We start from the raw sequence: 14,046 nt of genomic DNA, 5'->3' as shown, positions 1-14,046 counted from the left end.
CCTAAACCCTAAACCAAAACACTAAACCCTAAATCTAAACCCTAAACCCTAAACCCTAAACCCTAAATCTAAACCCTAAACCCTAAACCCTATTGTGTCGATCTTGAATTTACATCTTGAAGTATTAATCGTGAATCCATTAACCGTAATCTTTATATAGTAAAACAATGTATTTTCAAGAGGTTTAGTACATAAGCTTAGGTGGGGCTGTAATGTATATTCCCTTTTCCCATATATATATATATATATATATATATATATATATATATATATATACACGCGCATAATATGGTATAAAAATTGGAGTTGATTTTGATACAGCCCAAGGTAAGCCGAAGAGGATGACAGTGAAAGCACCCTATGATCACTTAGGTGGGCAATACACCTTCGAGTTTGACGTCGATGATGATTTTGGGGAGATCGGAGCTGTGCTGGTTGAGAATGACTACCGCAACAAGATATATATACAGAAAATTAAAGTCGACAAACCTAAAAAAGTTACCTTCACATGTAATTCATGGGTTCATTCCAGTTATGATAACGACCAAAGGAGGATCTTCTTCGCTGACAAGGTTTAATTTACATATATAACATGTTTCTGTTTACTAGTAGATCGCAATGGTGTATATATGGCAGCCATTAATATCCCTTAATCTATTTGTAATTTGTACAGTGTTACCTGCCATCGAAAACGCCAAGTGCCCTCAGGTCGCTGAGAAAGAAAGATTTGGAGTTCATTCGAGGCGATGGCCAAGGAGAGCGTAAAGATTTCGAGAGGATTTACGATTATGATGTATACAACGACCTTGGAGATCCCGACAATAAGAGCTCAGATCTTGCACGGCCGGTGCTCGGTGGCAAGAAATTTCCTTACCCTAGGCGCTGCCGTACTGGTCGGAAAATGTCCTCTAAAGGTACGTACATATAACTAACAAACCCATTAAATGATATATCTAAGATGGTTGTTTACAATTCAAACATGTTGAATAACAGATCCGCTGACGGAGACAAGATCTTCAGACCCGTTTTATGTACCAATCGATGAAGATTTTTCAGAGATAAAGTCGGTATCATTTGGAGCGAGGACTTTGTATAACTTGCTCATTGGTGTTATACCCCGTCTAGGCACCGCTTTTACAGGAAAAGACGAAGACTTTCGTTTATTCCAGGATATAGAGTCGCTTTTTGACGAAGGAGTTGTTATTAATGGTACTGATAAACATGTTGCAAGTGTTTTGCCTAGAATTATCCATGAGGTTGTTGACACCGTGGATGACCTTATCAAGTTTGATCCACCTGAAACTATCCAGAGTAAGCTCGCATATAAACATGCATTATACTTACTCTTTTTAATTAAGTTGTTTGTGATCAGCTTCTTACAAAGGTTTTCTATACATTGCAGGGGACACGTTCTTTTGGCTCCGTGATGATGAATTCAGTCGACAAATGCTTGCTGGTGTCAATCCTTGCAGCATACAGTTGGTTACGGTATATATATCACAACAAATTAAGAGTGTTTTCCAACACATAGTTATATAATTAATGAAAAATCATAAGGTGACTGTGTGTGTGTGTGCAGGAATGGCCATTGATGAGTAAATTGGACCCTAAAGTTTACGGGCCACCTGAATCAGCAATCACCAAGGAGATTGTTGAGCGAGTGATTGGAGGTTTCATGACTTTCGAGGAGGTAATGAAAAACAGAAGGCCGATAATTACTTTATGGAAACTTCATATCTTTTTAATACACCAAATACTACGTACACCATTAATTATGATATATAATTGTCATGTTATAGACTAGAGATGCTATTACGATTGTGAAGTTGTAGTAAATTTGAAAATCAATCATGTTTTTTCAGGCTTTGGAACAAAAGAAATTGTTCGTGTTGGATTACCATGATCTACTATTGCCATACGTAAATAGAACAAGAGATATTGATGGGATAACTCTATATGGTTCAAGGACTTTAATGTTCCTTACTCCTGCTGGAACGTTGACCCCAGTTGCCATAGAGTTGACTCGACCGTCTTCAGAATGGCAACCACAGTGGAAGCATGTGTACACACCTTCTTTGGGTGCCACTGGTTCTTGGCTATGGAAGATAGCTAAAGCTCATGTCCTTTCTCATGATTCCGGTATTCACCAGCTTGTTAGCCATTGGTAATGTATCGGTTCCTGTTTACTCATAATACTTTAATTACACACGTTTGTGTGTTTTTCCCTAGATCTCATTAATTCATAGGTGAGCTTATCATGATTTGATTTGGCGATGCAGGCTAAGAACTCACTGTGCAACTGAGCCTTACATCATTGCCTCCCACCGTAATCTTAGCACAATGCATCCTATTGCACGACTACTCCACCCTCATTTTCGTTACACCCTGAAGATCAACGCCCTAGCTCGACAATCTCTCATTAATGCCGGTGGTGTTATAGAGTCGACATTCTCTCCTGGAAAATATTGTATGCAACTTTCCTCTGACGTCTATGATCAGTTGTGGCGTTTTGATCACGAGGCACTTCCAGCTGACTTGATAAGCAGGTGCCCTTAATTTATGCAACTTTGCAATTTGACGACTATGGTTTTCCACTTTTTGTATGGCACGCATCTCTATATATAGATGGTTAATTATTTTATATATTTTGTATCTTACAGGGGTATGGCTGTTAAAGATCCTACTGAACCACATGGTTTGAAACTAACAATCGAGGACTATCCATTTGCAAACGACGGTCTACTCCTTTGGGATGCCATCAAACAGTGGGTTACGTCTTTTGTCAACAACTACTACCCACAAGCAAGTCTCGTAGCATCTGATGAAGAGCTTCAAGCATGGTGGCATGAGATTTGAACAGTTGGGCATGGCGATAAGAAAGATGAACCATGGTGGCCACAACTCAAAACCCATGATGATTTGATTGGAATCGTGTCAACTATCATATGGGTTACTTCTGGCCAACATTCAGCTGTGAACTTCGGACAATACGAGTATGCTGGTTATTTCCCTAACCGGCCAACCATCGCTAGAACCAAGATGCCTAACGATGACCCAACAGATAAAGACTGGCAGATATTCCTAGACCGGCCTGAGGCTGCGTTGTTGAAATGCTTCCCTTCCAAATCGCAAGCTACCACAGTCATGGCAGTTCTAAACGTTTTATCGACTCATGCCACTGATGAGGAGTACATCGGTAAAACTGCAGAGGGTCCATTTGAGGCGGAGCCAGCTATAAAGGTCGCATATGAAGAGTTTCGTGAAAGGATTAATGAGATGGAACGCACCATAGAGAAAAATAATGCCAATCGCAATTTAAGAAACCGAAGTGGTGCAGGGTTGGTTCCATACAAGCTTCTCAAGCCTTCTTCGGCACCTGGTCCTACCGGAGAAGGTGTTCCAAACAGCATCTCCATCTAGTTCACTCATTTCATGCAATAAAGCTTTTCGAGATGACCGATGCTACATTAATAAGATTACTAAGTATGTTGTTGTGTTTGTTTGTCTTGTCCCTAGTGTTGTTGTTAACAACACGAGTAGTTGCAATGTACGAAATTTGAAATAAAAGAATCTTGGTTCTAAGAATAATCCACTTTGTCTTGATTAATGATTCGTTAACGAGGCTTAGGCCAAGGGGAATGGTGTATCAAACCCATTCAAAAAGTGTTGTTACATAGGTCTACTACATACTCATTACCAAACCGCTAGCCCTTGGAAATGGGTACCACTCCACGTTATTTATTTATTTATTTTTTTACATTATTAGATTGAATTAAAAAAATAATTCGTATAAAAACAAACATTAAATTAAAACACATTACATTAATTTTAAAACACACAAATTTAAATACTAAAATACTTTATATATATATATATATATATATATATATATATATATATATATATATATATATATATATATATATATATATATATCCTAAATTACTTAAAAAAACATAAAACATACCAAGTAAAAAATAAATATTAGAACCTACTTTCCATATTTATCGCGGACTTGTTGTTGGATTTTGAGAAATATCGCTAGATTTTCCGTGTCGAGATTCGATTGGGGCTTTGTGTTTATGATTTGAAGATCGGTAAGGCTTGAGGGAGTGGGAGGTGCTAAGCCTCGCCACCTCCCTTGCTAGTAAAGTCTTACCCACTCCTTATCATTTGCTAGCAAACTCGCCAGAAGTGTCTCGCCAAAGAGGTGGCGAGAAGAGAGAGGAAAGAGAAAATAGTTATGTGAATTATGATTGGTTGTTTCCTTTTTATCTATTCTTTTTTTAAGTTTTTTTTCAAACTAAACTTTATTAAAATAACACACCACCACTCCCTATCAAATGCTAAATATTAGATGCTAAGAGAAAAACTTGACGTGGCATTCAAAAAGCTGATATGGCAAGATGCTAGGAGTGTTACCACTCCCTTTAGCCTAAGAGTGATTTTTTGGCAACGATCTTCCTCCGTTGATGGATTCCACAAGCCCGTCGTCGCTAGTTGCGATTGCTTTTCCGCTTGAAGACGCCGCCCGTTTTGCTTTGTCCCTTCCCGGTGGTCGACGAAGTTGGACTTCCTGAACCCTCTGCATCGGCAACATCGAATCCATCATTGAGGTCTAACCCAAAACCTGCATCCGAATCGGAAGTTCTTGGTCTTTTGTTGGAGCCGGTGGTCGAGTCCGAATGCGACATCTCCAGATTAAGGACCCATTTTGTGCCGTTACGACAAACTTCTCACTCTTTTTGGTGACCGAGAGGTTTACCATTGTTGGTAACTTTGAATTGGTAGCACGCGGTTGATAAAATGTTGAAGTCATTGCAACCACTTTTATGCATATTTTTTAGATTTTCAAATATGTCATTAAACTTTGTGCAAGCCGCGCGTAGATCACGCCATTTTCCATTAACCGCGTCGTACGAACGATCCGTTTGCCTTCCAAGTAGCGTGTGAAAGTGATCCAAAACACGATTCAAAAACTTTCTTCGGATTGCGCATTGCCTCTTCTCGAGTCACACGATATGAAAATCCAAGCTTTCGCTAAATCTTTTTCCTCTTTTTTGTTCCAAGCCACTGTTTTCTTTTTCCCTTTTGCTTTTGGTTGCCTTCTTCGAGATGGTTGTGGTTTTTCTTGGACCCCGTTCATCATCGTTGCCGAGGTTCATAGTTGGGGATTGAGATAATAGGACTTGAGATGATTGTGTTTGGAAGTGTTGAGAAGTTTGTTGTTGAAAACCTTGGAATTGGGGTTGAGTGAAGTAGGGTCGAATGAATTGTTGTTGTGGTCATTGTTGTTGGAAGAATTATGGGCTGTATGGAAGGTTAGTGAATAAAGGTTGTTGGTGGAGTGGAGTGTTCAACAATTGCATGTATGTTTAATAATCATTTGGAGTGTTTGGAGTGGGTGGGGTATTTTGGTTTGAGTCCATTTTTTGAAGAAAATATAAAGAAAGTAGAAGAAATTTTTTTGTAGAAGTGTAAAATGAAGATAAAGTGTTACATACATATATATATATATATATATATATATATATATATATATATATATATATATATATATATATATATAGGGCTTAGGGAATATGTGGGTATTATGTACCTAAGCTTATAAGTAGAACCCTACAAAATATGTAGTTTTGATCTATATATGAAAAACTAATCATGATATCTCACTTACTATTATTCCTTAATCACGTGACTTGCTACATTACCGATCAAATTTATGTTTTTTTTTTTCATTATGTCTAAGAACTTAAAACACTAAAAATAATGACCATTTAATCAACCATACTAAATTTTAAATTAAAACTAATAGAACAAAAGATAAAAGAATAGCATGCAATAACTCAATCAAGGTTTTCACAAATCATTGGATATAGTTTTTCAATTGAATGACAAAATGTTTGAGTTATATTCATTAAAAAATATTGGTTTTTTACTTTTCCTATAAACTTCAATGATTTTTTTTGCAAAAAAAAAAGATACATATATGATCTTTTTCATTCCATAATTTAACTCAATTCAATGGTATTATATTACTACAAAATTAAGAGAAAATGAAATTGGATTTGTTTTGTTTAAAACTAAGTCGTTTAAAAGGTTCTATACCTAAGTTTAGGTACATAACAGCCACATATTAATTTTTCCCATATATATATATATATATATATATATATATATATATATATATATATATATATATATATATATGTGTGTGTGTGTGTGTGTGTGTGTGTGTGTGTGTGTGAGAGATTGATTGTCGACGGTGAGTAGAATGTACGTTTTAATGTTCATAATTTTATATGAATTTTCAGGCCCGGTTAAAGAGGAGGGCAAGCTGGGCCACTGCCCAGGGCCCATATCAACTTGAGGGCCCCAAATTTATATGAGTAGGTATTTTATAATATTAAATTCTGCCTGCTTATAATGTGAAATTGACTCTAGCTGACTTGGTAAGATCATCTTTTCATTTGATTAGGCACGCGTATTCGATTCCTTGGAGTAGCAGCCTTTTTAGTTTTTACCACTTACTTAATCCTTTTTTTAATATGTTCGGTTATCCTTTTTCTCAATTGCTTCTGTTTTTTTTTCCTATTTTTTACTTTGATTTCATTTATAATTTATATTAAAGTTATATCCAATAAACAACAAAAAAAAATAATAACACATAGTAGGCTAGATGGTTTATATGTTTGATTTTATTTGAATGTTACGTAATAGTATTGATTTTGACATTTTTCTAATTATTTTCTTTAAAATTCATTTGAAGTTATTTACATATAATTTTGTATATTAACAATCTTTTGTAATAAATCACTAAATATTTTTATTTATGATCATTAGTTTGTCTATTACCAAGATTCTTCGAAAAAAATTAACTTAGATTTAATTATTATATAAATTTTGGTAATTTGAAGGGGGCCTTTTGTTTTTGTTTTGCCCCGGACATCAAATATCATAGGACGAGTCGTGGTTAAAAGGAAGAGATAGATAATTTAGCAAAGGATTGCCTCTAAAAACATGCAAAGATCATCCTCTCGTTAACAGGCAACATATAGTAAACTTATATACAAACTTTGGGCCGGATTATATATGTGGGCCGAGAATACAAAGCATAAAAATACACAATATAATTCACTAACATCATGCACTTAAATTTCCGAAATCCATAACAAATGTCATACACTTAATAGGTCCATTACAACTCACTTTTTGTGATGAGGGCTTATGAAATAAAAATTATGTGCTTTTAGCATTACTGCATCAAATTTGTAAATATAACATGGTAACTATGTCAATGTCACCATAAAATATTTATGAGAAAAAACGTAAAGTCGCTTTTTTTAATCTTACTCTAATAAATAATTTTTTTTGTCACATGTCACATTCTCATTGATTTGGCCACATGTAATAATGTGTTTATTTTCAATTAAATTTTTTTCACATGGCATTTTGTGGTTTTTCCTATTTTATTAAACTCTACATAATATTTAAATATAATAATTCCAATAAATGTAATAATAAATGCATATCAATTTCAATAATTGATTTTCCTTCTAATTTTAACATTTTTAAACTAAAAGTTCATTAGTTTCCTTTGTTTATTTATCTAAATTATTTATTTAAATTTAAAAGAGAAAAAAACACTTTAATTTAATAATTCAATATTTTTCTAATTTTTCTTATAAATTCAAACTTTTTCAAATGTTTAGAATTTTCATATTTTTTTAAATGAACTATATACTAAGCTTTAATCAAATACTGTATACCTTATCTTACGTGTGTGTGTGTATATATATATATATATATATATATATATATATATATATATATATATATATATATATATAGGGGATAGGGAATATACATTACAACCCCACCTAAGCTTAGGTATTAAACTTCTAAAATATGTCGTTTTAACATGCTAAATATACCCGGTTTGGTTTCACTTGGTAAATATATCATCCTCCACAACATTTCATTATTTCATTATCGTTTTACCATCTCTGTTTTCTTTCCTCAATTATCGTTTATTACTTCACCCAAGTGAACATTACTAAACCCTAAACCTAAACCCTAAACCCTAAATTTAAACCCTAAACCCTAAACCTACACCCTAAACCCTAAATCTAAACCCTAAACCCTAAACCAAAACACTAAACCCTAAATCTAAACCCTAAACCCTAAACCCTAAACCTAAACCCTAAACCCTAAACCCTAAATCTAAACCCTAAACCCTAAACCCTATTATGTCGATCTTGAATTTACATCTTGAAGTATTAATCGTGAATCCATTAACCGTAATCTTTATATAGTAAAACAATGTATTTTCAAGAGGTTTAGTACATAAGCTTAGGTGGGGCTGTAATGTATATTCCCTTTTCCCATATATATATATATATATATATATATATATATATATATATATATATATATATATATATATATATATATATATACACGCGCATAATATGGTATAAAAATTGGAGTTGATTTTGATACAGCCCAAGGTAAGCCGAAGAGGATGACAGTGAAAGCACCCTATGATCACTTAGGTGGGCAATACACCTTCGAGTTTGACGTCGATGATGATTTTGGGGAGATCGGAGCTGTGCTGGTTGAGAATGACTACCGCAACAAGATATATATACAGAAAATTAAAGTCGACAAACCTAAAAAAGTTACCTTCACATGTAATTCATGGGTTCATTCCAGTTATGATAACGACCAAAGGAGGATCTTCTTCGCTGACAAGGTTTAATTTACATATATAACATGTTTCTGTTTACTAGTAGATCGCAATGGTGTATATATGGCAGCCATTAATATCCCTTAATCTATTTGTAATTTGTACAGTGTTACCTGCCATCGAAAACGCCAAGTGCCCTCAGGTCGCTGAGAAAGAAAGATTTGGAGTTCATTCGAGGCGATGGCCAAGGAGAGCGTAAAGATTTCGAGAGGATTTACGATTATGATGTATACAACGACCTTGGAGATCCCGACAATAAGAGCTCAGATCTTGCACGGCCGGTGCTCGGTGGCAAGAAATTTCCTTACCCTAGGCGCTGCCGTACTGGTCGGAAAATGTCCTCTAAAGGTACGTACATATAACTAACAAACCCATTAAATGATATATCTAAGATGGTTGTTTACAATTCAAACATGTTGAATAACAGATCCGCTGACGGAGACAAGATCTTCAGACCCGTTTTATGTACCAATCGATGAAGATTTTTCAGAGATAAAGTCGGTATCATTTGGAGCGAGGACTTTGTATAACTTGCTCATTGGTGTTATACCCCGTCTAGGCACCGCTTTTACAGGAAAAGACGAAGACTTTCGTTTATTCCAGGATATAGAGTCGCTTTTTGACGAAGGAGTTGTTATTAATGGTACTGATAAACATGTTGCAAGTGTTTTGCCTAGAATTATCCATGAGGTTGTTGACACCGTGGATGACCTTATCAAGTTTGATCCACCTGAAACTATCCAGAGTAAGCTCGCATATAAACATGCATTATACTTACTCTTTTTAATTAAGTTGTTTGTGATCAGCTTCTTACAAAGGTTTTCTATACATTGCAGGGGACACGTTCTTTTGGCTCCGTGATGATGAATTCAGTCGACAAATGCTTGCTGGTGTCAATCCTTGCAGCATACAGTTGGTTACGGTATATATATCACAACAAATTAAGAGTGTTTTCCAACACATAGTTATATAATTAATGAAAAATCATAAGGTGACTGTGTGTGTGTGTGCAGGAATGGCCATTGATGAGTAAATTGGACCCTAAAGTTTACGGGCCACCTGAATCAGCAATCACCAAGGAGATTGTTGAGCGAGTGATTGGAGGTTTCATGACTTTCGAGGAGGTAATGAAAAACAGAAGGCCGATAATTACTTTATGGAAACTTCATATCTTTTTAATACACCAAATACTACGTACACCATTAATTATGATATATAATTGTCATGTTATAGACTAGAGATGCTATTACGATTGTGAAGTTGTAGTAAATTTGAAAATCAATCATGTTTTTTCAGGCTTTGGAACAAAAGAAATTGTTCGTGTTGGATTACCATGATCTACTATTGCCATACGTAAATAGAACAAGAGATATTGATGGGATAACTCTATATGGTTCAAGGACTTTAATGTTCCTTACTCCTGCTGGAACGTTGACCCCAGTTGCCATAGAGTTGACTCGACCGTCTTCAGAATGGCAACCACAGTGGAAGCATGTGTACACACCTTCTTTGGGTGCCACTGGTTCTTGGCTATGGAAGATAGCTAAAGCTCATGTCCTTTCTCATGATTCCGGTATTCACCAGCTTGTTAGCCATTGGTAATGTATCGGTTCCTGTTTACTCATAATACTTTAATTACACACGTTTGTGTGTTTTTCCCTAGATCCCATTAATTCATAGGTGAGCTTATCATGATTTGATTTGGCGATGCAGGCTAAGAACTCACTGTGCAACTGAGCCTTACATCATTGCCTCCCACCGTCATCTTAGCACAATGCATCCTATTGCACGACTACTCCACCCTCATTTTCGTTACACCCTGAAGATCAACGCCCTAGCTCGACAATCTCTCATTAATGCCGGTGGTGTTATAGAGTCGACATTCTCTCCTGGAAAATATTGTATGCAACTTTCCTCTGACGTCTATGATCAGTTGTGGCGTTTTGATCACGAGGCACTTCCAGCTGACTTGATAAGCAGGTGCCCTTAATTTATGCAACTTTGCAATTTGACGACTATGGTTTTCCACTTTTTGTATGGCACGCATCTCTATATATAGCTGGTTAATTATTTTATATATTTTGTATCTTACAGGGGTATGGCTGTTAAAGATCCTACTGAACCACATGGTTTGAAACTAACAATCGAGGACTATCCATTTGCAAACGACGGTCTACTCCTTTGGGATGCCATCAAACAGTGGGTTACGTCTTTTGTCAACAACTACTACCCACAAGCAAGTCTCGTAGCATCTGATGAAGAGCTTCAAGCATGGTGGCATGAGATTCGAACAGTTGGGCATGGCGATAAGAAAGATGAACCATGGTGGCCACAACTCAAAACCCATGATGATTTGATTGGAATCGTGTCAACTATCATATCGGTTACGTCTGGCCAACATTCAGCTGTGAACTTCGGACAATACGAGTATGCTGGTTATTTCCCTAACCGGCTAACCATCGCTAGAACCAAGATGCCTAACGATGACCCAACAGATAAAGACTGGCAGATATTCCTAGACCGGCCTGAGGCTGCGTTGTTGAAATGCTTCCCTTCCAAATCGCAAGCTACCACAGTCATGGCAGTTCTAAACGTTTTATCGACTCATGCCACTGATGAGGAGTACATCGGTAAAACTGCAGAGGGTCCATTTGAGGCGGGAGCCAGCTATAAAGGTCGCATATGAAGAGTTTCGTGAAAGGATTAATGAGATGGAACGCACCATAGAGAAAAATAATGCCAATCGCAATTTAAGAAACCGAAGTGGTGCAGGGTTGGTTCCATACAAGCTTCTCAAGCCTTCTTCGGCACCTGGTCCTACCGGAGAAGGTGTTCCAAACAGCATCTCCATCTAGTTCACTCATTTCATGCAATAAAGCTTTTCGAGATGACCGATGCTACATTAATAAGATTACTAAGTATGTTGTTGTGTTTGTTTGTCTTGTCCCTAGTGTTGTTGTTAACAACACCAGTAGTTGCAATGTACGAAATTTGAAATAAAAGAATCTTGGTTCTAAGAATAATCCACTTTGTCTTGATTAATGATTCGTTAACGAGGCTTAGGCCAAGGGGAATGGTGTATCAAACCCATTCAAAAAGTGTTGTTACATAGGTCTACTACATACTCATTACCAAACCGCTAGCCCTTGGAAATGGGTACCACTCCACGTTATTTATTTATTTATTTTTTTACATTATTAGATTGAATTAAAAAAATAATTCGTATAAAAACAAACATTAAATTAAAACACATTACATTAATTTTAAAACACACAAATTTACATACTAAAATACTTTATATATATATATATATATATATATATATATATATATATATATATATATATATATATATATCCTAAATTACTTAAAAAAACATAAAACATACCAAGTAAAAAATAAATATTAGAACCTACTTTCCATATTTATCGCGGACTTGTTGTTGGATTTTGAGAAATATCGCTAGATTTTCCGTGTCGAGATTCGATTGGGGCTTTGTGTTTATGATTTGAAGATCGGTAAGGCTTGAGGGAGTGGGAGGTGCTAAGCCTCGCCACCTCCCTTGCTAGTAAAGTCTTACCCACTCCTTATCATTTGCTAGCAAACTCGCCAGAAGTGTCTCGCCAAAGAGGTGGCGAGAAGAGAGAGGAAAGAGAAAATAGTTATGTGAATTATGATTGGTTGTTTCCTTTTTATCTATTCTTTTTTTAAGTTTTTTTTCAAACTAAACTTTATTAAAATAACACACCACCACTCCCTATCAAATGCTAAATATTAGATGCTAAGAGAAAAACTTGACGTGACATTCAAAAAGCTGATATGGCAAGATGCTAGGAGTGTTACCACTCCCTTTAGCCTAAGAGTGATTTTTTGGCAACGATCTTCCTCCGTTGATGGATTCCACAAGCTCGTCGTCGCTAGTTGCGATTGCTTTTCCGCTTGAAGACGCCGCCCGTTTTGCTTTGTCCCTTCCCGGTGGTCGACGAAGTTGGACTTCCTGAACCCTCTGCATCGGCAACATCGAATCCATCATTGAGGTCTAACCCAAAACCTGCATCCGAATCGGAAGTTCTTGGTCTTTTGTTGGAGCCGGTGGTCGAGTCCGAATGCGACATCTCCAGATTAAGGACCCATTTTGTGCCGTTACGACAAACTTCTCACGCTTTTTGGTGACCGAGAGGTTTACCATTGTTGGTAACTTTGAATTGGTAGCACGCGGTTGATAAAATGTTGAAGTCATTGCAACCACTTTTATGCATATTTTTTAGATTTTCAAATATGTCATTAAACTTTGTGCAAGCCGCGCGTAGATCACGCCATTTTCCATTAACCGCGTCGTACGAACGATCCGTTTGCCTTCCAAGTAGCGTGTGAAAGTGATCCAAAACACGATTCAAAAACTTTCTTCGGATTGCGCATTGCCTCTTCTCGAGTCACACGATATGAAAATCCAAGCTTTCGCTAAATCTTTTTCCTCTTTTTTGTTCCAAGCCACTGTTTTCTTTTTCCCTTTTGCTTTTGGTTGCCTTCTTCGAGATGGTTGTGGTTTTTCTTGGACCCCGTTCATCATCGTTGCCGAGGTTCATAGTTGGGGATTGAGATAATAGGACTTGAGATGATTGTGTTTGGAAGTGTTGAGAAGTTTGTTGTTGAAAACCTTGGAATTGGGGTTGAGTGAAGTAGGGTCGAATGAATTGTTGTTGTGGTCATTGTTGTTGGAAGAATTATGGGCTGTATGGAAGGTTAGTGAATAAAGGTTGTTGGTGGAGTGGAGTGTTCAACAATTGCATGTATGTTTAATAATCATTTGGAGTGTTTGGAGTGGGTGGGGTATTTTGGTTTGAGTCCATTTTTTGAAGAAAATATAAAGAAAGTAGAAGAAATTTTTTTGTAGAAGTGTAAAATGAAGATAAAGTGTTATATATATATATATATATATATATATATATATATATATATATATATATATATATATATATATATATATATATATATATATATATATATATATATATATATATATATATAGGGCTTAGGGAATATGTGGGTATTATGTACCTAAGCTTATAAGTAGAACCCTACAAAATATGTAGTTTTGATCTATATATGAAAAACTAATCATGATATCTCACTTACTATTATTCCTTAATCACGTGACTTGCTACATTACCGATCAAATTTATGTTTTTTTTTTTCATTATGTCTAAGAACTTAAAACACTAAAAATAATGACCATTTAATCAATCATACTAAATTTTAAATTAAAACTAATAGAACAAAAGATAAAAGAATAACAT

General features: G+C 35.8%; 1 protein-coding gene and 2 pseudogenes across 1 annotated transcript; all 3 read left to right on the top strand.

Annotated features, from left to right (window-relative positions):
- Positions 1–554: 554 nt before the first annotated feature.
- On the top strand, positions 555–3,588 carry LOC145153406 (lipoxygenase 2, chloroplastic-like). Its single transcript, XM_079075469.1, has 8 exons — positions 555–572; positions 674–914; positions 994–1,311; positions 1,403–1,488; positions 1,580–1,690; positions 1,863–2,164; positions 2,280–2,546; positions 2,661–3,588. Exons 2-8 carry the CDS (start codon positions 902–904, stop codon positions 2,854–2,856), a joined length of 1,293 nt encoding a protein of 430 aa, XP_078931595.1. The 5' UTR covers positions 555–572; positions 674–901; the 3' UTR covers positions 2,857–3,588.
- On the top strand, positions 3,040–3,420 carry LOC145118129 (lipoxygenase 2, chloroplastic pseudogene; annotated as a pseudogene).
- Positions 3,589–8,949: 5,361 nt separating the features above from the next.
- LOC145153390 (lipoxygenase 2, chloroplastic-like) lies at positions 8,950–11,708 on the top strand (annotated as a pseudogene).
- Positions 11,709–14,046: the final 2,338 nt, after the last annotated feature.

This window comes from Lactuca virosa, chromosome 1 (assembly GCF_052849685.1).
Source record: "Lactuca virosa cultivar CGN04683 chromosome 1, Lactuca_virosa_CGN04683_v6, whole genome shotgun sequence".
Taxonomy (NCBI): domain Eukaryota; kingdom Viridiplantae; phylum Streptophyta; class Magnoliopsida; order Asterales; family Asteraceae; genus Lactuca; species Lactuca virosa.
The sequence above is the reverse complement of the archived record's forward strand: the minus strand, read 5'-3'. Positions and strand labels throughout refer to the sequence as shown.

Coding starts and splice junctions, on each gene's coding strand:
- LOC145153406 (XM_079075469.1), top strand. Junction 1,489..1,579: donor GCAGCATACAGTTGGTTACG/GTATATATATCA, acceptor GTGTGTGTGCAG/GAATGGCCATTGATGAGTAA. Junction 2,165..2,279: donor CACCAGCTTGTTAGCCATTG/GTAATGTATCGG, acceptor TTGGCGATGCAG/GCTAAGAACTCACTGTGCAA.